General features: G+C 44.2%; 1 protein-coding gene across 1 annotated transcript in view; it reads right to left on the reverse strand.

Moving 5' to 3' along the window:
* The window catches only part of Pex16 (peroxin 16), a 72,566-nt gene extending 46,892 nt beyond the window's left edge, over positions 1-25,674 (reverse strand). The window contains exons 1-2 of the mRNA XM_067101464.1: positions 25,350-25,674; positions 8,433-8,563 (exon numbers count right to left, since the gene is read on the reverse strand). Coding sequence (XP_066957565.1) covers positions 8,433-8,563; positions 25,350-25,476 — 258 coding nt within the window. The 5' untranslated portion in view covers positions 25,477-25,674. The remainder of the gene's footprint in view (positions 1-8,432; positions 8,564-25,349) is intronic.
* Positions 25,675-26,378: the final 704 nt, after the last annotated feature.

A 26,378-nucleotide genomic window follows, 5' to 3' on the forward strand; every position in this document is an offset into this window, starting at 1 on the left:
AAGAACAAGATGCTTCTCCTGCTGGTGAAGATATGAAGGAAAGGCCAGAGGAAGGGAAACAGAAAGGAATTACATAATCCTCTTTTAGTACCTCCACCACCCAAGGTTCTGCTCCTAAGACCCTCCAAACATGCCAGAAGGCCTGCAGTTAGCCTCCTACTAGAACCTGAGGGATGCAAGGATCCATGAAAGGTTTTAGCAATTGAAAAAGAGTCCTGTGAGAAAGAGGTACGGCTTTAAACTGGAGGCCCAAAGGAAGAGACTGTCTAAGAAATTCTGTTATTCTGTACCAAAATATCCGCCCTCCTTACCCTTAAAAAAAAAATAGGAAAAAAAAAAAAAAAAAAAAAAATATTTCGATTTATGGTTAATTTTTTAAAAAAACATTTTCCTTACGTCTCTTGCAAATTTAACTTGGCCGAACATCTCAGAAATTCTTTTGTCTCGTTGTCGTAATATTTGCACCGTTTTATGTTAGTCGTTACATAAAGTTTTATATATGAAAATGTGTGCAATTTCATGTACAATACAACAGAAAATAACTCATGGTTGTAGCTTTTATCAGTTTTGAAATATTTTCATATAAATCACGATAAATAGAAAAATTCGACTTTCAGTCAACTTTAACTCGGGTGAAATGGTCGAAAACTGCAATTGTAAGCTAAAACACTTACAGTCTAGTAATATTCAATCAATTAGCTTCATTTTTCAACAAACAGGAAGTCTTGTAGCACAATATTTCGATTTATGGTGAATTTTTGAAAAATGATATTTTTATGATAAAATAAAGTTTTGTACATACTTACCCGGCAGATATATACTTAGCTATAGTCTCCGACGTTCCCGACAGAATTTCAAAACTCGCGGCACACGCACAGGTAGGTCAGGTGATCTACCATACCCGCGCTGGGTGGCGGGAATAGGAACCATTCCGTTTTCTAATCAGATTTTCTCTTCCACCTGTCTCCTGAGGGGAGGCTGGGCGGGGCCATTAATCGTATATGTCTGCTGGGTAAGTATGTACAAAACTTTATTTTATCATAAAAATATCATTTTTGTACATGCAACTTACCCGTCAGATATATACTTAGCTGAATGGCACCCTTGGAGGAGGGCAAGAGACAGCAAATAACTAAAAAACGGGAAACAACATATGTTGTAGGATAAACAATAAACCATGGTTCTTACCTGATTGGGCAGAAGACTTCATGGATACTGTCTATGAGTCTGCTTGCCTCAGGAGCTTCAGCGAGGATGTGACCTGTGACTGACAGCCCTTCTGGATCGTGCCAATGGGGGATGACCCACTAACATGGCAGAGCCTATAGCGGATCGTGTCAAGGGGGCTGACCCACTTACATGACCGAGCCTACACCTGAATCGTATCAATGGGGCTATCCTCTTATATGACAGAGCTAGGTGTCCATAAAAAATACAAGGAACATGACAACCAATCCCGACCACCTGACCAATCCTAACCTTGTTAGTGATAAGAATTGAAAGGGGAAGCATAACTCCACCACCCTCTTTCAACCAACCATAAAAACACACATCACCAAACCTTAAAAAAACAACTAAATTAACTAAATAGGATTGGATTCAGCTCCCTGTCCCAGCACCGAATCCGCGAGATACGTATGCTCCTAGAGAGAAGCACTTATCATACGTTACTGTAATATCTCGTAAGTAATGAGATGCAAACGTTGAATTACACCTCCAATAAGTTGCCTCTATAATAGACTGGAGAGACAACGTCTTGTGAAAAGCCAAGGATGTAGCAATGGCTCTCACTTCGTGTGCTTTCACTCTTAGGAGCTTAAAGTGCTCATCCTCACAAGAGATATGAGCGCTTCCCTGATGACGATCCTTAATAAAAAGGAAAGCGCATTCTTTGAGATCGCTCGTGAAGGATCCCTGACAGAGCACCAAAGACTTTCGACCGATCCTCCCAGTAATTTCTTCCTTTCTATGTAGAATTTAAGGCTCCTGACAGGGCATAGAGTCCTCTCCAATTCATGTCCCGTCACTGAAGAAAGACCTTTTAATTCAAAGGTTCTTGGCCACGGTTTAGAAGGATTTTCATTCTTCGCTAGGAAGAATGGTTTAAAGGAGCATATAGCCGAACCTTCCTTAAAACCAACTTTACCGTCTAAGGCTTGTATTTCACTTATTCTCTTAGCTGAGGCGAGGGCAAAGAGGAAAAGTGACTTCCTGGTGAGATCCCTGAAGGAAGCTTGATGAGGAGGTTGAATTTCTTAGACATTAAAATTTCAAGACTATGTCTAGATTCCAACTGGGAGGTTTTGAAGTCATGAATTTTTGACGTTTCAAAAGACCTTATAAGATCATGAAGGTCTTTATTTTCAGAGATATTCAGATCTCTGTGTCTGAAAACTGATGATAACATACTCCTGTATCCTTTAATTGTGGATACAGCGAGGTTGCATTGTTCCCTCAGGAAGATAAGGAAATCAGCAATGTTTGTCACAGAGGTACTGGAAGAGGATATCTTATTGGTCCTGCACCATCTTCTAAAGACCTCCCACTTCGACTGGTAGACGCGAAGGGTTGAGGATCTCCTGGCTCTTGCAATAGCCTTCGCAGCTTTGTGCGAAAACCCTTTCGCTCTGACCAGACCTTCGATAGTCTGAAGGCAGTTAGACTGAGAGCGGGGAGATTCTTGTGGAATCTGTTGAAGTGGGGCTGTTTGAGAAGATCGTTCCTGTGTGGAAGCGATCTGGGAAAATCTACTATCCATTCCAGTACCTCTGTGAACCAATCTTGAGCTGGCCAAAACGGAGCTACCAGGGTCAGTCTCGCGCCTTCCGACGACGCAAACTTCCTTACCACTTCTCCCAGGATCTTGAATGGGGAAAAGCATACCCGTCTAATCCTGTCCATTCTAGGAGAAGACTGTCTATTGCAACTGCTCTCGGGTCCGATATCGGAGAGCAGTAGTTTTCCAGTCTTGCATTCCAGTGGGTTGCAAAATATCTCGATATTCGGCCTTCCCCACAGGTTCCACAGCTTTCGCAGACTTCTGAATGGAGAGTCCACTCTGTGGGAAGGACCTGATCTTTCCTGCTGAGAAGGTCGCCCTCACATTCCTTTCTCCCTGTACAAATCTGGTGAGGAGTCTGATCTTCCTCTCCTGAGCCCATAACAGCAACGTTTTTGCCGTTTCGTAAAGGGAGAAGGAGTGTGTTCCTCCCTGTTTTCTTATATAAGCCAGGGCAGTAGTGTTGTCTGAGTTCACTTGGACTACTTGTCCTGAGACTAGGAACTCGAACTTGATGAGAGCCAAATGTACCGCTGTCAGCTCTTTCTTGTTGATGTGCCAGTTCACCTGGTCTCCTTCCCAGGTGCCTGACACTTCTCTCGACCCTAGTGTTGCCCCCCTTCCCGACTCCGAGGCGTCTGAGAACAACACTAGGGTAGGGCTCGGTAACTGAAGAGACAGTCCTTGGTTTAATTTTCGAGGGTCTAACCACCAGTTGAGATCCTCTTTTACCTTGTCCGAAATTAGGAACAAAGTTGCTAAGTCCTGAGACTTCTGGTCCCATCTCTCCTTTAGGTAGAACTGAAGCGGTCTCAGATGAAGTTTTCCCAAGGAGACGAACTGTTCCAGCGAGGAAATGGTCCCCAGCAGACTCATCCACTCCCTCGCCGAACAATGTTCTCTCCTTAGAAAGACTGTCACCTTTTCTATGCAGCGATCTATTCTCTCCTGGGATGGAAAGGCTAGAAAATCCCGAGAATCCATCAGAATCCCCAGGTAAACAATGCTCTGCTGCGGAACAACCTGGGATTTCTGTAGATTTACTAATAGTCCAAGGGACTGTGTCAGATTTAGGGTGATCGACAAAGTACTCCAGACAACTTTCCTTTGATTGAGCTCGGATCAGCCAATCGTCGAGATACATCGATATCCTCACTCCCTCTAAGTGAAGCCAGCGTGCCACATTCCTTAAAATGCCCGTGAACACTTGTGGGGCCGTCGAAAGTCCAAAGCACAGGGACCTGAACTGAAAAACTTTTCCCTGAATCACGAACCTCAGGAATTTTCTTGACGAGGGATGAATGGGAATGTGGAAGTAAGCGTCCTGCAGGTCCAGGAGACCATCCAATCCCCTGGACGAAGAGCTGAAAGAACTGAAGAGGTAGTTTCCATCTTGAACTTCGTCTTGATCACGAAGAAATTCAGGCGCTTACATCCAGAACCGGTCTCCAACCCCGAGGATTTTGGAACCAGAAAAAGACGATTGTAAAACCCCGGGAATGGAGGTCTTGAACCGGTTCTATTGCTTCCTTTTCTAGCATCTGCTCCACTGCTAGAAGAAGAGCCTGGTTCTTGACGGGATCCCTGTAGCTGGCGGATAACTCCCTGGGAGTTGATGTTAAGGGAGGACTTTCCCTGAAGGGGATAAGGTAGCCTCTTCTTAGAATGGAGAGGGACCAGTCGTCCGCCCCTCTCTGTGCCCAGACTTTGGCGAATTGTAACAGTCTGGCACCCACTGTCGTCTGGAGTACTCGTTCCTCACTTAGTCCTTTTGATCGGACGAGAGGAAGACCTTCCTCTTCTCTCGGGTCTTTTGCTTCTGAAGGAGGATCTAGACGAAGGACCACCTCGAAAGGGCTCCTGAAAGGGAGCCTTCTCCTTCTTGGCGAAAGGGACAGCAGGTCTGATCCTCTTCGATGACTGGGCCAAAAGATCCTGTGTCGCCTTTTCTGATAAAGAGCGAGAAATCTCCTTCACCAAATTTTGAGGAAAAAGGTGGGGAGAAAGAGGAGCAAACAGAAGAGAGGATCTCTGAAGAGGAGACACGGACTTCGTGAGGAAAGAGCTGAATACTGACCTCTTCTTGAGTATACCAGCTCCGAATAAGGCAGCGACTTCCGCGGAACCGTCCCTCACAGCTTTGTCCAAACAAGACAAAACACTCACAAAGTCATCCATACACAGGAATTCGGGGTCCCGAGTCCTGTTGGCCAAAGCTCCAAGAGACCAATCCATAAAGTTGAATACCTCCACAACTCTAAAAAGACCCTTGAGGAGATGGTCCATTTCGCTCATTCCCCAAGTCACCTTTGCTGAAGAAAGAGAAAGTCTCCTGGAGGAGTCTACCAGATTAGAAAAATCTGCGTCAGCTGATGTGGGGAGCCCCAACCCCATAGGCTCCTTGGTCTCATACCACATTCCTGACTTTCCCAAAAGTTTCAAAGGGGGGAAAGAGAAAACCGTCTTGCTTGCATCCTTCTTAGATTGCATCCATTCTCCAACTCCTTTAAAGGCTTTCCTCATCGAAATCGTAGGGCGCATCTTGACGAACGAAGAGGGTCTTGCTGACTTGGTGCTGTCCCACAAAGATCCCGGAGAAGGAGGGGAATCTCCAAACTCCTGAATCAGAACCAACCTCTTGTAAGCCAACCGTTTGTAATCTGAAACTCCAGCGTCCTTAGGAGATTCCTCCTCTGATACTTCCTCCAATGCAGCAGGCGGAGAGGAAGGCTTAAAAGAAGAAGAGCGCCTATCAGGAGAAGCGAGCCTGGATGGAGAAGCACTCCTGTCCAACAAAGAGCGCCTACCAGAGATGGAATGGCGGGCGCCTGACACCGACGGGCGCCTGACAGGAGAGGGGTCCTGTCCACTGATGAGAGCCTTCCAGGAGAGGAGGCCCTAAAGCGAGGGCGCTTGGCAGGAGAGCGGTGTCTGCCGGAAGGAGGGAGCTTGGAAGACGACGCAGCGCCTGTCCAAAGGAGAAGTACTGCGAGGCGAAGTGCGCCTGGAAGAGAGGCGCTTCCCTCCGATGACGAGCGCCTGGAAGAAGTGCGCCTGCTGGGAGACTGGCGCCTGCTCGGCGAAGAGCGTCTACGAGAGAAGAAAACTTGCTAGTAGAAGGAAGCTTGGCAGGAGAAGAGCTGGACAGGAGTTGAAGAAGAGAGCTTCCTGGAACTCTTAATAGGAAGAAAGTCATCCTTCCTACGAGACGAGGTATCCTTTGCAAGAGATCCAACAAGTGCCGATAACTGCTCCTGGAGGCCGATCAAAATCTTCTTCGTCGAATCCTTAACTCCTGTTGGAGAGGAGGAGGGGGATCTATGAGCTCTCTTCCTGACTATAGGAGAATCCTCGGGAAGCGCTCAGGGCTCGAGTCCAAAAGCTCTACTCTAGGAGCCTTCCAGGATCTCTTCAGAGGGCGCGACTCCTCAGCCGAACTCCAACCGCGCCTCGGAGAAGACGCGTCAGGCGACGAGAAACACTTCTTCAGGATGCCTTTCTATGGCGATCCAAGGCAGCCTGGGACGCAACTACAGGATCTGCCGAAGGGACGCCTGATCGTTGGGGATGCTCTACATCCTCCCTGCGGCTTTCGACATTCCTCCTCCACTGGTCCTGGGAGTTTGGAAGAGGTCTAGGCCTAGGAGCAATGCGGAGCCGATCAGACGCCCCCTCCACTGCACTGGGGACACTGCACATATCACTGTCACTCTTACCTTCCTTCATCGCCACGCGCAGTTGCGATTTCATCCGAAGAAGTTCCGCTTTCATCGCCGCCATTTCAGAGGACGAATCCACAGGTTCGATGAAGGGAGAAGGGGCTGAAACCAAAGGATTAGGAGAGTCTACTGTGTTAATCTCTACTTTGTGCTCAGCAGAGCGAGACCTACTCGAGCTTCTGGAGGAAGCCTTCCTAACTCTATCCTTTTCAAGCTTCTTCAAATAAGAAGTCAAAACCTTCCATTCTTGATCAGACAATTTCTCACACTCCTTGCACCTATTGTCCGAAGAACAATCATTCCCCCTACACCTCATACATACAGTGTGAGGGTCTACCGAAGCTTTCGGCAACCTCACCTTACACTCTTGCCTAGCACACACACGGAACACAGGCGAAACATTAACATCAGACATCTTAATGAACAATCCAAAAAGCAAATCCAAAAAACAGTCCACAATAGCGTATGCCAAACCAAAGATCCAATACGTCACCAAAATCAGGCCAAAACAGATCCTCAGCAAGCGAGAAAACGAAAATCAAAGCAGGAGGAACCAACAACAGATGTTGCCGGAACCAGCGACAGAGAAAATCTGATTAGAAAACGGGAATGGTTCCTATTCCCGCCACCCAGCGGCGGGTATGGTAGATCACCTGACCTACCTGTGCGTGTGCCGCGAGTTTTGAAATTCTGTCGGGAACGTCGGAGACTATAGCTAAGTATATATCTGACGGGTAAGTTGCATGTACAAAAAAACATTTTTTTACGTCAGCACGTTACGAATTCATGCATCATTTTGTGATAATATTTTCTCTGTGTTGCTTTGATCGTTTTACAATTTGTTATATATCAAAATCATCACAATTTAGTGTACAATACAACTAAAAAAATTTAACTCATTAGCTTTAACCGTTGTGCTTACAGTGTGATTTGTATACAATTATATGTTTTTTTTTTCGCTGTCATATATTCCAATATTTATATAGGATAATGATATTTTTTTCATTTCTGATGGTTGCATACTAAACTTCAGGCAATGACAAAAAAAGGAGCCAAAAATGAACTCTTAATCTTAAAAACTAAGTGTGCTGTGATTTTTTGAAAAAAAAATTTTTTTCCGCTTCGGCGCTAACTCACCAAACGCCGCCGGCATACGGGAGACGTTTTTGTAAATAGAGGCTCGGCGTTTAAGGTTAATAGATGCAACTCCTACCCTCTCTCTAGCATGGGGAGAGAGGGACTGACAATGAACAGCCCCATTGTCCCTGACAATATGGGTTCATCCAACCCTATCTTCGAATCAATGATGTTACCGTCCATTTGTTTGCAGGCCCAGAAATCTGGCAGTTACCTTCCATTTGTTTGAAGGTCCAGAAGTCTGGCAATTGAACATCACACATGTTCAAAAGATCAGAGGCACAACACAGTAATCATTCCCACAGAACCTGACATTCTTAGCCTTGATTCCAGTGGATGGCATCCTGGGAAAAATAAATGTACAGTACCGTGAAAGCAGCAAATAGCCAAAACCATGAAATACCAACAAGCACCTAAACGTAATGGTGGCAAGGAGAATTCTAACAAGAGCTAAAACATTCAAAACACACCCAGTGGAGAACAGGTGTACTAGACAGTCATCTGGGCAGCCATTCGATCTTTTGTTTGAACACCAACTCACCTATTGGCACGGAGATATACGCTATCTTTAACAGCAGGCGACCTTTTGTTTAAACACTGACTCGCTTATTGGTGCAGAGATATAAGCTATCTTTAACAGTAAGTAAGATTCGTCCCATATAAATAATAATAATAATAATAATAATAATAATAATAATAATAATAATAATAATAATAATAATAATAATAATAATAATAATAATAATAACTGTTATGTCTTGGAAATGGTGAAAAAATCAAAGAATAAAAATAATTACCTTTAATTTTTCTCCCTGCTTAGAAGATAGCTCTGGTAGTATTCCTTTTACTAAGAAATCATTGAACATTTCAAAGAGCCGTGATCCTGAATATACAACTTCACACAAAAGTGAGGAGTTTTTCAAACGACCTGATTTGGAAAGAAAAAATAAGAAAATAATTTTTAAAAAATGCTAAAGGCATTGAACATGTTAATACAAATTACAGTCAGTGCAAGATATACAAATAAAACTCTTTTAAAGTGTTAAAGCAAAAGGTAAATTTTAAGTAAATGCAAATACACTTCCATAAGACACACACATTGGATAAGATTTGATATATTTAATAAAAATAACACTGTATAAGTTTTGTGCAAATGTTCTTGCCTACAAGTTATGAGAAAGAAATCTCTCCCCTTTAAGCGTTTAACAAGGAAGAAGCACTGGAGAAAATAAAGTGTTTCTTCAACAAAGTCATCAAACTGTAAACCTTAAGACAAACAGGGTAAGCTCAAATAATCAAAAGCAGCCAAATCTCAAAAATCTCCAACTCCTCCTGGCTCCTTATAGCTATTGAGAAACATGTTAGCATTTCATCAGTGAGAAAGGATGAAATCCCTTGCAGAGCAACAGTTTGTGTCTATGAGAGGGTAAACTGTTATTAAAAGCACAGACTTAGGCTTTCAGATAAGGTAAAAATCATTATACTGTATAGTAGTACTTTTGCAGATAACCAGTACTACTGTCATTATTTAAATGAGCAGCAGTTGGAGACTGCCAAGCTTTGTCTCTACTATTCTTAGAGGTTACAGATTCAATGAGTTGGCTTTGTACCCCTAAAATCTGAGTTAATTCTTTCTCTTATATCTTCATTTTATGCATGCTGTACAGTGTGTTCACCTTTTGACACAAATATAGTATCTTAATTTAGATATCTGAATTTGCACTCCATTCAAGCCCTAGAAATTCAAATTTATATTTTAAATCTGAACAACGCAAGCTAACCACCATGTGGGCTCAATAGTGCCTACTACAGACTGCTGTCTGGCATTATGATAGACCAATGAATGTTGAATGAACAAGATGAGGTGAGGATTAGTTCCATGAAACTGCTTTCCTAATTGCCACAAGAAGACACATTCAAAGTATAACTGACACATCATCATCTTTAATACCTTCTACATCACATATTTCCATTTACAGGGATTCTCGTCATTTTCTTGTATATCTTCCACATGAAATGGTAATTTTATAATAAAATTAAGTTTCATATATACTTATCAAGTAATTACATAGCTATAGTTTTCCACTCACGCAGCAGCTTAAAATGTGAAAAATCGCGGTAGCACTACTATCATTTTCGTATAGGTGACTACCCCGCCCTCTATCAGGGAACAATAGGAACAACAAAACAGAGAAGCCCACATCTTTTGTGCTTTTATGTCCATGGGAGGGGAGGAGGGAGGGCTCCAATCTGTAATGTCCATGAAAGGGAGGAAGAGAGAGGGCTCCGATTTGTAATTACTTGGTAAGTATTTATGAAACTTAATTTTATTATGAAAATACCATTTTCATTTAAGTAACTTACCAAGTAATTACATAGCTGAATCCCACATTGATAGGAGATGGGATATATGGACAATTTCTGTTCCAAAAAACAGTCAGGTATGAAGATGAATTTGAAACATGAAATCTGTTAGCATTGGTAAAATACTTGTTATTTCCTTACCTGGTAAGAGAGCTACAGCAGGTGATTACTGCCTCTGGTTGGTTGGTGCTCATCTTGACCTGTAGTGACTTAGCGAAATAGCCGCGAGTAGTCTCTACTTTTAAGAGGGGGGGGGGTTTGGAGTAAAGGAGTATTCCAAATACCCGCAAAGCATAAGATTAGCCCTTGCCCTGGGCAATGTACTAAAAGACAAAAAGACCAGACAACACTGTCACCTACACTATAAAATAATTAAAAACCATCACCCTACCAAAAAAGACTGGCAGGTACTCGGGAACAACGTAGCCCACATGCTCCCCAAAAAACAAACTCGACACCCTAATTTCAAGGCAAAGAGGTTGAGGAAGGAATGCTTCCTATGCTTCTTCCCCAAATACCATGCCCGCTACCGATAATGGACCCAAGATATTGCAATTCTCGAAAACTGTCTCTATTTCTTTCAAACAGTGAGTCGCAAATGTGGAATTACACTTTCAGTAAGTCGATTGAATGGTCGCTGAAAGTGACATATGCCTGAATGCATATGAGGTGCAACCACTCTGATCTTGTGTGCCCTCACCTTAAAGGTAGGCAGTACATCTTCCTGGATCTGTCAGTGTGCCTCTGAAATATGGTTTCTCAGGAAAACTGACAATGCATATTTTGAGAGAGGCCAAGAGTGATTCTTGACAGAGCACCAGAGATTGGTGGAGGGACCTCTGATTCTCTTGGTTCTGTCCATATACTGTAATACCTAAGGGCCCTAACAGGGCAAAAGACCCTTTCCTCCTCTTCTGGACCGAGGATGTACATAAGATTTTTAATGGTAAACGAGCACAGCCATGGGTTGGATGGTGTCTCATTTTTGGCCAAGAAACCTAACATAGAGGTACATACTGCATCTCCTTGTGCGAAACCAATTCGCTTGTCTATGGCCTGTAGTTCACCCACTCACTTGGCAATGGCCAAGGCTATGAGGAAGAGAGTTTTCTTCAAGTTTTTAAGGGACGTGGAACGGAGGTCAAAAGTGGAGCCCATTAACCACTTTAGAACTACGTCCAAGTTCCAAGACACGGAGTCAGCTCTTGCTTGCTTGGAAGTCCCGAAGGACTTAATGAGGTCACTAATATCTTGGTTAGAAGCCAAATCTAGGCCCCTATGCTTAACCACAGATCCCAGCACTGCTCTATAGCCTTTGATGGCAGATGAAGAGAGCCCCTTGGCAGCCCTCAGGAATAGGAGGAAGTCCATTATCTGGGCTACAGAGGTTTTAGCAGACCAGATGTTATGACCTTCACACCACTGATGGAAGACAGCCCACTTTGCTTGGCAGACTTGGCAAGAAGACTTACATCTACATCTTGCAGTAGCTTCCGCAGCTTGCCTTGAAAATCCCTTCGCTCTGACAAGTCTCCTGACAGTCTGAAGCCTGTCAGAGCTAGAGCAGATAGTCCTTGATGGAATTTCCAAAGGTGGGGCTGCTTGAGTAGACGTGGATTTTGTGGGAGCAGTCTGGGAAAATCTACTAGAAGTTTCAGAAGGTCCGGGAACCATTCCTTGAGTGGCCAAAAAGGAGTTATCAGGGTCATCATCATATTGTGATGGGACCAAAATTTGTTGAGGACCTCCCTTTTCATCCTGAATGGAGGGAAGGTATAACAATTCAAGTTTGACCAATTTATTAGCACTGTGTCGGTCACCCATGCTTGAGGGTCTGGAACCAGCGAACAAAACAGAGGAAGACAGTGGTTCTTTGATGTGGCGAACAGGTCCACAGTCAGCCTGCCCCACAACTTACATAGACTGTTGCAGACCATGGAGTTCAGGGTCCACTCTGTTAGAAGGATTTGCCCCGACGCCTTAGTTCATCTGCTAAGATGTTCATTTTTCCTTGAATGAAGCAGGTGATTGTCTTCACTCGATTTTTGTCTGCCCAGATAAGAAGCTCCTTCGTGGCTTCCCAAAGAGAGGAGTGGGTTCCGCCTTGCTTCTTTATGTAGGAAAGGGCCATGATGTTGTCCAGGTGCACCATCATAGTCTTGTCTGAGACTGCCTCTGCAAAGGACATTAGGCCCAGATAAATGGCAGTCAGTTCTTTCATGTTTGTATGTAGACTTCGTTTTCCCGGAGACTAAATTCCAGAAGCTTTCAAGTTCCCTAGAAGGGCTCCCCAGCCTAGGTATGAGGCATCTGCAAAGAAGTCTAGGTTGGGGTTCACAAGACGCAGTGACTTTCCTTCCAGAAGTCTGTCTTCAGATGTCCACCATTGCAGGTCTGATTTCATTTCCGTCATTATGGGGAACATCACCAAGTCCAGTTATTTCTTCCTGTCCCAATTTGCCTTTAGGAAGAACAGTAGAGGTCTCATATGCAGCCTCCCTAACTTCACGAACTGCTTGATAGATGCGAGAAAGGCTCATCCAATGATTCGCTGAACAAGACAGGAGCAAAAGAAAGTTGTGTACTGTCCGTAGGCAGGGTCCTATTCTCTTGTGAAGCTGAGAACTGGAGTCCACTTGATTCCTCATTAGGAAAGTTGAGGCTGGCAAAACTGGGGCAGCTGGCTGAAAATGCGAGAGAAAAGTCACTAAAAAATATCTTAAAAGATAGGCGTACTCCGAAGGAGCTGATTCTTGAACTACCTCTTCCTCCTCAACAGAAGAGAACAGCGACACGGATAAGACACTGGAAAGCTTAATCTCAGTAGGAGCCTTAAGTAATCCTAATACGTCTGCCAACTGTTATTTAATATGAATGAAAGGCAGGTCTTCCACTGCAGGTGCAGGTAAACGCAGCTGGATGGGTGCTCGGCTGGCGCTAGGCGCTTGGCAGTTGGCCCCAAACTCTTGGCAACTGGCACTGAGCATGCATAGCCAGTCCGCAGGTGCTCAGGAGTCGGCGCTGGAGACTACGACTGACATATGTCGCTCGGGCGAATACACTGGGCGCTTTTGTGGGTGCTTAGACAACAATGAGGAGCATTTCTTGTTTGATGGGTGCCTCGGCACCAAATACAGTACTGGCACTCTGGTGAAAGGAAATCCAGGCTGCACCAGGTACTGCAACCTGGTTGCAGACTGAGAGAGAGATCTCTCGTCCATTTCGACACAACAGGAGACAGCTCATTGCCACTACATTTTTTCAGGAGATGGGGCATCCCAAGAAGACACCTACAACGCCTCATGTCCAGGCTCTCCAAGTCCGAAGACAACTGGTGGACACTAACAAGAAACGCCCTTCCAGTGGCAGTCTGAGGTTCTTCCACTACGCAATTCGCTAGCAGTAGGTTCTACTGAGGGAGCAACTGCCTGTGGGGAAGCCCCCTTGACCTCCTTTGGACCTCCAGTATGTCTTCTCCCCAGGTTCAGGGGAGTGTGGCAGGGAACTGTCTGGGAGAGTCGTCGGAACGGACAGCCACCCCCTCCACTGGCACTGGCACAACACTGTTCACTTTGTCCATCAGGACCTTTAGGTACACCCCAAATTCTGTCACAGTGTTCATTACAAGGTTAAATCTACATTCAAACTTACTCTCGAGGCTGGCAATGGCATCAGGTTCACAAGCATGGGAGCTAAGCACAGGATTAAATGGTGCAACATTAACAATACTAGGAGGACTAAGGATGGGGGACAAGGCTAAAGCAAGGGAAGAAGGAATGGCTTGATCATCTACACTCAGGTTAGGAGCCGGTTCTAGAGTACGAGCCCTAATTTTGGCTCTAGAGGCCGCATTCCTTTTCCTATCTCTATCTAGCATTTCTAAATGAGACTTTAATACCTTCCACTGCCTTACATTCCACACACGTCAAGTTCTCTGAATGCACTTGTCCTCTACAGTTAGAGCAAATAGTATTTGGGTCATAAGTTGCTTAGTCAAGTGGGTTTTACAACCATCCCTACAATATCTAATGCTGGAGGAGCTAGAGTCCGACATTGTTATCATCACAAATCGAAATAAACCATCTAAACTGAGCTATATGCTACCTGAGAAGTCGATACATCACCGAATCCAGGAAGGATATTCCCAAAAAAGTCATGAATAATTCAACCAAGCTGCTGCAAAACTCCGATGTTACACTGACGGCCAACAGAAAAGAAGTGAGCTCCTCTGTGGTGGTAGTGTGAAAAAATGGGTTTGTGTGATTAAATGTTTGTTTTTGTTTTTATAAATATTTGTATGTGTTGGTGTTTGGATTGTTTGATTAATTAAGTTTCATTTTTGTTTTTCTTTTTTACTTGCAGTTTGCATGGGCAGGTTAGCCTAGAGTGAGGAGCGCCTCATGGGCAGGTTAGCCTAGAGTGAGGAGCTCCCCTTCACCTTACCTGATAAAAAGAAAGAAATCAAAGAAATGAAAGAGAACATTAGAAGACCAGTTGAAGATAGAGGAAGGGATAAGGCAGAGAAGTGATAAGGAATATAGGGAGAGAACGCGAAGCTGCCAAATTGCAGAAACAAAAACATTTGGTCAGGCCGCCCTTCTTCCCATTCCTCCATATACGACATTAAATCCTAAAAGGTGCCGATCTCAACACACTTGCAGCAAATAAAGTTCAACAGCAGTTGGAAAGGAACAAAACTAGGTGTTGATCCCTCCAGTAGGAAGAAGGATAGCGACAAAATCCCAAACTGGCTGATATTGAGCACACTAAGTCCCAATCTGAAGAAGTCTCAGAGACCATAGTTGGGGGAACATTATAGTATTAAGATTTATTTACAGCAAGGTTCAATTACGTTAAGGTTCTTCTGATAGTGGGGGGGGAGAACTATACGATTAAGACTGCGTAGAGCAAATTTTGATGAATTATAGTGTTAAGGTTAGGTTAAGTTTCTGTTCTGTAGGTTACGGTAATAAATAGGTTAAAGACAGTCGGAGTTTCATTTAATAACCTCCAAATCTGTTCCCATCATACTTCACCAATTGTGTACTAAAAGAAAAAGCCCATACACAATACAGTATTTTGGCGCCCAACGCGGGGCCTTTGATAGTACTGTAAAGTAGGAGTGAGGTGCATAACTGGAAATGGCAGAGGGAGCAGGTTTGGAAGGTTGGTCAGGTGACGGGGAGCAAGGTTGGACGCAGAGGTTGGATAGGCTGATGTGCATGATGGTCAGCATGCAGGATAAAATAGGGGAAGCCCAGCTAAGGGAAAAGTAAATTGGTTGCAAGAATGGAGGCGATGGATGAGAAAGCCCAGGTAAGGGAAAGTAAATTGGTTGCAAAAATGGAGGCAATGGAGAAGAAGATGGCTGAAATGGCTAAGAGTGGGCCCCAAATTGGGAAGGGCAGTGAGTACGGCGAGGTAAAGGGTGCAGAGGAGAAAATCCCTAAGAAATGAAGGGAAGTACCTGCCACAAATGAATGAGGGCTGTATGAGTGAGGTGAGTGAAAGTGATGAGGAAGAGAAAAGTATAAAAAGAAAGGGAAAGAAGAAGAGAACAGGAAAGGGGAAAGGTGTGAGGAAAGAGAGTCGAGTTCCCAGATTTGGAGGGGCAGCTCGGACTCAGAAGTTTAGAATGATTGGAAGAGTGGAAGTGGTATTAGTAGTAGTAGTGAATGTTTGAGTGAGGCAGAATAGAAAGAGGTCAAAACAGTGTTCCTGAGGGAGGTTCCCTGGATTGGGAAATTTTGCTTAGGGGAAGGGAAGAGACATGTATGAGTTTTTGAGGAGTATGAGAAGTATATACTATAGACAAAAGTATGGACAGAATGATAATGTGTTGATGAAACAGCCGGGAGAGTTCTTGGATGGGCGGTTAAAGATGTGCTATAGAAGTATGTGTGAGGGTGAGCCAGGGTATGAGTCTGAAGGCTAGATTTATTAGGCAGGTGAAGAGAATGAAGGGAAGTGTTGTATACAAGAAGGATGATAGGTTCGAGGAGGCAAAGATGAAAGTCAGAGAGGAAGTGGGCTTGTATGCCCATAGGTTAGAAGCTTTAGCCAGAAGGAAGTATGGAAAGGAAGGAATTGAGGAAAACAAACACCTCATGGAGTTTTTGGCCACCATTCCAGAGAAGATTAGAGTAATTTTGAATGAGAAGAAAAAAGATTGGAAGCAATGGTTGGGAAAGAGCTTAAACTGGGAGGATGTTTTAGAGATCCTAGAAGACCTGAGAGTAGAGGATGATGAACCAAAGGAGATGTACATTGAGTCTGAGGTGGTAAATGGAAGGACATATAAGGGCGCTTTGGTGAGTGAGGAGATAGGTGTGCTGCAAGCCTTGTCCGACAAGTGTAGGAGAGACCGGGTGGAAAGAGGATGAAAGAATGTGCAAGTGAATGTGGGGAATAATGGGAAAAGGAGCTGGAGAGGTTTGGGGGTGGAAGTGTTAGTGGAGAGAATGGGAATATGAGGGGTAGTTAGATGGGAATGAGTAGTAGTGATAAGGAGTGTTACAAGTGTAGAAGGACTGGGCATGTGAAAGTAGACTGCAGATGGGTCAATGGCGAGTGTTTTGGCTGTGGAAAGAGAGGACAAATGTTGGTGAATTGTCCACAAGCGAAAGAGTTGAAGTGTTTTGGCTGCGGAAAGGTGGAACATCGAGTGAGAGACTGCCAGCGTGGAAGGAGAGTAGGAGGAAGTGGAAGTCATTGTGGAAACTGGAATGAGTGGACATTCTGCAAGGACATGTAAGAACCCTCTCAGTAAGTGTGAAGGATGTGGAATGGAGGGTCACATGAAGGAAGTCTGCCATACCAAACCCCAATCCCAGGGAAACTAAGTGTGAAGGGGGTTTACCATGGTGAGTCCTCCAGTATGGAAAGGACAGATGTGCTGCATGTGAGAGAAGGGTTTGTAAGTGGAACAAGCAGGTCATTGTCTGTATGTTAGAGTAGAATGTGGTGGAGTGTTATTGAAAGCATTGATTGATACTGGTTGTGAGAAAATAAAAGAAAATGTAGCAAGGAGGGAGGAATGTGCTGGATATGTAACAGGGACTGGAGGATTGGAAGTAAATGTGCGCAAGGTTTGTTCAGTCGGTTACGGTTGCAGGAATAAGGCTGGAGGAGGAGGATTTTTATGTTGTGGATAGAGTGAATGTAAGGTATGATATGTGAAAGGTGTGATGTGTTATTGGGTAAGCATTTTTGAAGAAAAACAGGGTAAAAGTGTACCCAGAACAAAAAATGGTAGAGATATGAATGGGGAGTGAAACGAGTGTGAAGTTGTATGTGGAGGAGGATGGACAAGTAAGTTTGAAGATTGTTTCTGGAGCAGAGGTGTATGCGATGGAGGACATACAATTGCCAAGAGATTTGAGAGGAGTGTGAAAGTAGGGTGGAAAATGATATTTTCATAATAAAATGAATTTTTGAACATACTTACCTGGTAGTTATATATATAGCTTAAGTCCCTGACGCGGCAGAATTTCAAAACTCGCGGCAATCGCCGATGGGTAGTCAGGTGTACCACTAGTGCGCCCTCTACCCAGGTACCTTGAACCATTCAACTGTTCCTCAGATCTTCCATGCCCCTAGTCTCTAGAGGGGAGGAGGGTGGGAATTTAATCATATATAACTACCAGGTAAGTATGTTCAAAAATTCATTTTATTATGAAAATATCATTTTTAAACATCTGACTTACCTGGTAGTTATATATATAGCTGATTGACACCTTTGGTGGAGGGTCAGAGACAGCCAACATCTTTGGAATTTTGCTTAAGGGTTAATAAACCAACTTAAGGTTCTTACCTGGTTTAAGGAAGCTGACTTCAATGAACTCCCCCTCATTATGTCTGCTTTCCTTAAGAGGTCCAGCGATCCACTCAGGGGGCTGAAGACCTCTAGGAGCTGCCAACCGGTATACCAACCTCTATGTGACAGACAACCTATAATACCCTTGTTCCGGGCGCTGCCAAGGAACAAACTGATTACCTGACTAAAATCAATGATTGCGGAAGATTGCGTCCAATCTCCACAAACAACCATAAGATTACAACTATTCCAAGGCAAGAATCAAGGGCATCGAATTATGGAATTGCAGGGGTAGTCCCCTCTCCCACTACTGAGTTAGCTGCTATAAACGGTCCCAGTGTATAGCAGTCGTCATAAAGCGTTTGTACTTGCTTCAAGTAGTGTGAGGCAAACACTGACTTGCTTCTCCAGAAGGTAGAGTCCATGATACTTTGTAGGGACCTATTCTGTCTAAAGGCTACAGAGGTTGCAACCGCTCTGACCTCATGGGTTTTAACCTTTAGAAGTTTAAGGTCCGCTTCATTACATTCTGAATGCGCTTCCCTTATCAACTGTCTAATGAAAAAGGATATTGCATTCTTTGACATTGGTAGAGAGGGCTTCTTAACTGAACACCAAAGCGCCTCTGACCTGCCTCGTAAATTCTTCGTCCTTTGCAGGTGCGCTCTCAGAGCTCTTACCGGACAGAGGACTCTCTCTAACTCCTCACCTGCGATCTCTGCCAGATTCATAATCTCGAAGGACTTGGGCCATGGTTGTGAAGGCCGTTCATTCTTAGCTAAAAACCCCAATTGTAGAGAGCAGATAGCTTTGCCGTTCCTAAAACCGACGGTTTTATTGAAGGCATGTACTTCACTGACTCTTTTAGCTGTCGCCAAGCAAACCAAAAATAGAGTCTTCATAGTGAGATCTTTCAATGAAATCTCTTGCAAAGGTTCGAACCTATCGGACATGAGGAACTTTAGGACCACGTCTAGGTTCCACGCTGGTGAGATCTGACTTTTCTCTTTGGTAGTCTCGAATGATCTGATAAGGTCTTGGAGATCCTTATTGGCAGACAAGTCCAAGTTTCTATGTCTGAAGACCGCTGCCAACATGCTCCTGTATCCCTTAATAGTAGAGACTGAAAAGTTACGTCTCCTCTTAAGGTAAAGAAGAAAATCCGCTATCTGGGTCACAGAGGTACTGGACGAGGACACGGAGTTGTTTTTACACCAACCTCTAAAAATATCCCACTTGGATTGGTATACCCTGATGGTAGATGACCTCCTAGCTCTTGCGATCGCTCTAGCTGCCTCCTTCGAAAATCCTCTAGCTCTTGCGAGTTTTTCGATAGTCTGAAGGCAGTTAGCTGTAGACCTTGGAGGTTTTGGTGATACCTTTCCAAGTGGGGTTGTTTGAGTAGATCTGGCCTTAGGGGCAGACTCCTCGGCGTGTCCACCATCCATTCCCGCACCTCTGTGAACCATTCTCTTGTTGGCCAAAAGGGGACCACTAGAGTCATCCTGGTGCTCTCGTGGGACACGAACTTCTGAATGACTCTGTTTATGATCTTGAAGGGGGGAAAGGCGTAAACGTCCAGGTTGGACCAATTTAAAAGGAACGCATCTATGTGCATTGCCTCGGGGTCTGGCACAGGAGAGCAGTACGTCTCCATCCTCTTCGTTTGAGCTGTGGCGAAGAGGTCTATGCATGGACGACCCCAAATCCGCCACAAATCTCTGCAGACATCTTGGTGAAGAGTCCATTCTGTTGCCAGGACTTGACCTTTCCTGCTCAGACTGTCTGCCCTCACATTTCTTTCCCCCTGAATGAAACGTGTCAACAATGTCACATTTTTCTCCTTGGCCCAGATAAGGAGTTGCCTGTTGTTTCGTACAGTGACCTGGAGTGGGTTCCTCCTTGTTTGTTGATGTAGGCCAACGCTGTCGTGTTGTCGGAGTTGACCTGTACGACCTTGTCTTGGACTAAGTGTTGTAACTCTTTGAGGGCTAAAAATATTGCAGTCAGCTCCTTTTGATTTATGTGGAGCTTCTCTTGCTCTCTGGTCCAGAATCCTGATACTTCCAACTTTCCCAATGTTGCTCCCCACCCCGAGTCCGGCCAGCGCCGGAGAACAACACTAGGTCTGGGTTCTTCTGTTTTAATGAAAGGCCCTCCTGAAGCTTGACTGGGTCGTTCCACCACTGAAGGCACTGTTTCATCGCCTCTGAAATGGGGATACACTCTTTCTCTAGCCCGTCTTCTCTGCTCCAATACCGATTGAGGTGGAATTGGAGTGGGCGAAGGTTTAGTCTTCCTAAGGAAACGAACTGTTCTAGCGAGGAAAGGGTCCCTAGCAGGCTCATCCATTCCTCGCCGAGCACATCCGTTTCCCAGAAAGTCCTTTAATTTTACTAAGGTCGGTTCCATCCTTGATGGTGACGGAAAAAACCGAAAATCCCGAGACTGAATCCTCATCCCTAGATACAGGATCTCTTGAGATGGGGTCAGATGTGACTTCTGCCTGTTTACCAGAAGACCTAGTTCCTCTGATAAACAGACTGTCGTTTTGAAGATCCTCCAGACAGCGATTGAAGGAAGGAGCTCTGAGAAGCCAGTCGTCCAGATACAGAGGCCCTGATGCCTCTCGTGTGCAGCATTCCGGTTACATTCGACATCAGTCTGGTGAATATTTGGGCGCCGTGTTTAGGCCGAAGCAAAGAGCCCGAAACTGGAATACCTGTTCCTGAAGACGAATCTCAGGTATTTCTTGAAGCCCGGGTGGATAGGAATGTGGAGATATGCGTCCTGAAGGTCCAAGGAAACCATCCAGTCGTGTTGTCTGACTGCCGCTAACACTGATTTTGTTGTTTCCATGGAAAACTTCGTCTTTTGTACAAAGGCGTTGAGGGCACTCACATCCAGTACTGGTCTCCAACCCCGAGCTCTTGGGAACCAGGAAAGGCGGTTGTAGAATCCTGGCGAATTCAGATTTTGTATTTTCTCTATTGCGTTTTTCTGCAATAATAACGAAACTTGCTGTCGAATCGCCTGTGCCTTGGACTCGTCTCTGTATCTGGGAGACAGATCTATTGGTTTGTCTGCCAACGGGGGCTTTCTTAGGAAAGGGATTTTGTATCCATCCTTGAGTAGTTGAATGGACCAAGGATCCGCTCCTCTTTTCTCCCATACCTGCCAGAAGTTTAACAGCCTGGCACCTACCGCTGCCTGAAGGGGGGGAACGTCAAGTCCTGTTTCTTCCCTGTCTAGAGGCACTCCTTGCTGCATATCTTCTACCCGCCCTCGAGGAACCTCTACCTGAGGGCCGACCACGAAAGGGCTGAGATCCCTGAAGCACAGAAGCCTCAGCCTTACTCTTTTTAGTCATGAAAGTCGTTGGTAAGACTTTCTTTGCTGTCTTCGATATAAGATCTTGTGTGGTTTTCTGAGCTAAGGAGGTCGAAATCTCTTTAACCAAGTCTTGAGGGAAGAGGTGAGAGGAAAAAGGGGCGTAAATTAATTCCGCTTTTTGACTGGATGTGACCCCATTAGCTAGGAAAGAGCAAAGATGGGTCCTTTTCTTCAAGATTCCTGCTGAGAAAAGTGCCGCTAATTACTGGCACCGTCTCTGATTCCTTTATCCATACACGACATAAGATGTACAAATTCTTCTTTGTCGGTCGTGCTGAATAATCCCATCTTTCTTCCTAACGCTCCCAGGGTCCAGTCCAGAAAGTTAAAGACCTCGAAGGCCTAAAAATTCCTTTGAGGAGGTGGTCCAACTCTGATGTTGACCAACAAAACTTCGTTCTCCCCATGGCCACTCGGCGAGATGAATCAACAAGATTGAGAAATCTCCTCGGGAAGAGGCAGGTATTCCAAGGCGAACGATTCTCCCGTTTGATTTTCGATCTTGAAGCTAGTTTGGCTGGAGGAAAAGCAAAGGCTGTCTTTCCTTGTTCTTTCTTTGAAAGCATCCACTCATTCATCATTTTGAGAGCTCTCTTGGACGAAAGCGGGACAAAACCATCTTCATAAAAGCTGACTCTTAGGCGCCTTCCCAAGAGTAAATTCTGAAGGTGGGGAACGAGGAGCCCGGAATAAAGTTTTCAGGAAAACCTCCGCATAAAAAGTTTCATAAGTTTTTGAAATCTGATGAAAGTTGAAAGCCTTTACTATCTTCTTCTTCCGAAACTTGTTCGATCAGATCCACAGGAGACTGAGGGATATCATCAATCTCTTCTTCTGATTGGCCAAAACCAAAGAAGCGACTTCTTTCAAAGTATCACCTTGACGCTTCGGCGTCCTGGTGTCCAGTCTCGTGACGTCTGGTGTCTTCGTGGCGCCTGGCGCCCTGGCGTCCAGATTCTTGGCGTCTGGCGTCCTGGCGACCAAGATCTTGACGCCTGGCGTCCTGGCGTCCATCCTCTTGAGCTACTCGGGCGCCCTGGCGTCCAGACTTCTGACAATCATTGCTCCGTCCAACCTTAAGGTCGCTTGAGAACTGGCGCCTGTGCGACATCTGTCAAAAGCTTCCTCAGGCTGACGTAAAATGATTGAGGCTTCTTGAATAGGCGAAACATTTTCACGTTATAGCTGTCCCGCCGCACCCTGAAGTCACTTGAGAGCTGGGCGCCTGTGCGACATCGGTCAAAAGTTTCCTCAGGGCGGCGTGACAGCCATCGGTGGACAAACGTCTGCATCCGTCTTATCTGCAGGCTGAAAGACTTGCATCAGGGAAGAGAGTTTCCGTTGCATGTCCTGAATTAGACTGATCTGCGGAGCTACCTGTTGCTGGGGATCGACATGGGGAGCCGCAATCTCAACTACTAATTCATTTTCATCAATGCGACGTTGGAAATGAAGTTTCGGCGACGCCTCCGGTCTTATTTCGTCATCAGCGGAAGCAGACGGCCGCCCGTGCGACAACATACGTCTGCTTTTCACTGGAGAGCAATTGTCCGAACTAAGAGGGGAACGCTCTGGGCTGCTCCAGTGACTACATCCCGGAGTAGGAAGTGTCAAATCCCGACGCCGCTCCACCGAAGGAAGTTTCCTTTTGAGGGGTCTCGATAAAGTCGTATGACGCCAGTCCCTTCTAGAAACAGCGTCCTCCGACGAGGATGAAAACACTTTAACCTCGCCTTTCCTATGGCGAGGGTGAGCGTCCTGGGAAGCGTCAACAGGTACGCTCGAGGGGACGACTGCTCGGTAGCTAAAGCCTCTCGCCTCCCTTCGTCTGTCGACATTCCTTCTCACAGGGGTTGGTGAGCTTGGAAGAGGTCTAGGACTAGGAGCACGACAGGACCGAGCAACCGCACCCTCCACAACACTTGCACTCTTATTTTTCTCATTAGCACTTGAATGTTTCAGATCTCTGACATTCGACCATAAATCCTCTCTGTCTCTTGCGAGGGATTCTACCTTTTGTCCAAGGGTTTGAATGGCCGTCATCATGTCCTTGAGGGTTGGTTCCTTATCAGTATCAGTGGGGGGTTCTGGGACTACCACTACTGGGGAATGAATAATAGGATTGATATGAGGAGAATCCTGACTATCTCTAGAAGAGCGAGATTTACTACTCCCGGCTCTTCTGATCCTATCCCTTTCAAGCTTAGAAACATATCGGTAGTAATCCATCCACTCTCTTTCTGATAAACCAAAACATTCATCACATCTATCCTTTAACTCGCAATTTTTCCTCTGCATTTTACACAAATAGAGTGGGGATCCAACGCTGACTTTAGCAAGCCGGGTTTTACACCCTCACACACATTCTCACACTCGAAGCAGAGTCAGACATCTTGGAAAGTGAAAAAATCGTAAGAAAAATCCAAAGCGAGCAAAGGTCAAAATCAACAATATCTAACAAATCCAGAAAATCCAAATCAAATCCAAAAAACGAGCGAAAAGCCAAAGCCAAAGTGTACTTCACCAAAACTCTGTGAAAATCACGGGCCAAACGAGCAAAATTCTTAACGATGCAACCGGTATGGCGGCAGGGAAGATCTGAGGAACAGTTGGAATGGTTCAAGGTACCTGGGTAGAGGGCGCACTAGTGGTACACCTGACTACCCATCGGCGATTGCCGCGAGTTTTGAAATTCTGCCGCGCGTCAGGGACTTAAGCTATATATATAACTACCAGGTAAGTCAGATGTTTAAAACTAGTGACTTAATAATCAACATAGATGAAATCCAAAACAAAATTGATAATGCTGATAAAGATGTAAAGACCATGACAAACATGGACAAAACTTATGCTGAATCACTACAGGCAAAAAAGTGCTTCTGATCAAATCTACAAATGAAGAGAGCACAGCAGCTAATAAAAAGCGACAAATTATGAGTAAAACAACGGCGCCAGTTGAACAGGTTAAAACAACAAGAGATGGACACTTATTTGTAAGATTTCCAGACAGGAAAAACCTAGAAGAGACAAAAATTGAGATTCAGAATATCAACAATATATCAGTAAATGAGAAGGGTAAACTTAAACCAAAAATAAAAGTAGTCTATATCCCAAAAGATGAAGATGGCATTTTCGATAACATTGTAAAGAAAAATCCAAGGATAGGTAGCCTCATTTCTGAAAATGACAATCTGAAAATTGTAAAGGAAATGATAGCCAAGATGACAAATATAAACACTGTACAGTATCATCAAATGCACACCACAAATACGAAAGGCTATCTATGACAGAGGTGACAAATTGTGTACACTGTATAGCTGTTGCAAAGTATTCCACTGTCACATGCTCTATCAATGCTATAAATATCAGGAATTTGGTCACAGCACAGCAAATTGTAGAAATGACCAAGCTTGCCCTAATCAAATGAATGTACTGGCAATATCTTCAAGTATAAAAATTGTGTAAAGAAGTGTCATAGTTATACTTAACATAAAATATATGATGGCAATAAGTGCATAGTATATAAAGAATATGTGTCAAAGGTGAAAAATAATATGGATCATGGTTTTCTATGTAATTTAATAAAAAGAAGAAAATTTAAAAAATGGACTAAAGACTCTCCTATCCTGCAGGAGCTAAGATACTGATGAGAAAACACTGAAAGACAATTATAAAACACATAAGAAGCACCTTATTTTGAAAATGTACAAGAGCCCACCAAAGAGGGATTTATCCCTATGGAGGGCTGTACATAAAACCAAACAAAGTGAAGTAATAGTCCGTGTGGAGTTACCCTGTAGTTTTACCAAGAATAGAATATAGAGTTTAGGCCAAAGTTGTAACTGGGGGAAAACCTTGCAATTGCACTATTAAAAAATTGTTAGTTGACGGTGGTAAGTAAGATGGAAGAAAGAGAATATGAACATAGGCTAAGTACAGTACAAGGAATGAATGGGGTTGCAGCCAGGGGGCGACGGGACACTGCAAAGAACCTTAAGTAATGCCTACAGTGCACCGCATGAGGTGCACTGATGGCATTTACCCCCACGGGAGTCATGGCATTCTAGGAAAGGTTAGGTTTGCTTTCGTCTGCGGAAGCTGTTCCCGTCGTTCTACACTCGCCCCTTAGGCGTTAACGTACCTGCTAATATATACGAACCCCACTTCACAACCGCCTCCATTTCCGATACACCTTGTGGGTTGCTAACAACCCATGTTTTGTAGCGAAGAAATAAATCTTCCAGTTTTTTCAGCGACATGTATTCCATTTTTAGTGGGTTCAGTTATGCAAGAAATTAAGATAAAGACCGTATCAGCAGAGCAGCTGGATTGGGTGTGCGGTGTTTGTTTACAAGATGCTGACAGGAATAGTTACATTCTATTGGGTGACAAATTTAGCTTAAACAGGTGTGTTTGACACAGCACAAACGAGTTCAGACTTCTTAGCCTATTCTTGAACGTTGACTGAGAACTCAGTTTTCAAATAAAATACAGTATAATTGAGGCTGCATGGCTGAAGAGACGTGTCTTCACTATAGTAAAGAAGAAATAGAGAAGTGAATCTCAATATACGTCAGAAAATAGAATGAAGGCAAAATAAAAAAATGATAAATTTTCAATAGGAACTGAGTAGAATACGCCTGAGTAACCCAAGATTCAGCTATCACCAGAAAACATTGTTAAAAAATGGTTTTAACCAGGCATCGGATTTACGAAACATATTACCACACAGATTAAAGAAAAACATCGAGAAATCATCAAAATTTTCTGAGATGCTACAAAGCCAAATTGATTTCATAGGACCACGAGGCTGTTCCTTTCTAGTATTACTGCAAAAAGACGAAACAAGCCTTGGTCACCTGTATGTTTTTTCTTATGAAATACGCATAGCGTCCATGCTTTAGAATCTGCACAATCCTTGTCTGTATAATATTTGAGTATTCAATTTTTCATCAGCTCTGACCCAATGTTCAGTGAAGCGCATGTATGTCTCTACACTTATCGGTCCCCGTAAATATATCGCTAAAAAAACCTTTGCCAGATCTTAAAATCACAAAACTGCAATTGGTGTTTACATGACCTAAGGAGACTGTGCAATGTCATATTCATCAGTGTGAGTAAATCGAAGACCAACTCGAGCCAAAAGCTACAGTAGAAGTTATTTGTAATG

The sequence above is a fragment of the Macrobrachium rosenbergii genome, chromosome 57 (assembly GCF_040412425.1).
Source record: "Macrobrachium rosenbergii isolate ZJJX-2024 chromosome 57, ASM4041242v1, whole genome shotgun sequence".
In the NCBI taxonomy this organism is placed as follows: Eukaryota; Metazoa; Arthropoda; class Malacostraca; order Decapoda; family Palaemonidae; genus Macrobrachium; species Macrobrachium rosenbergii.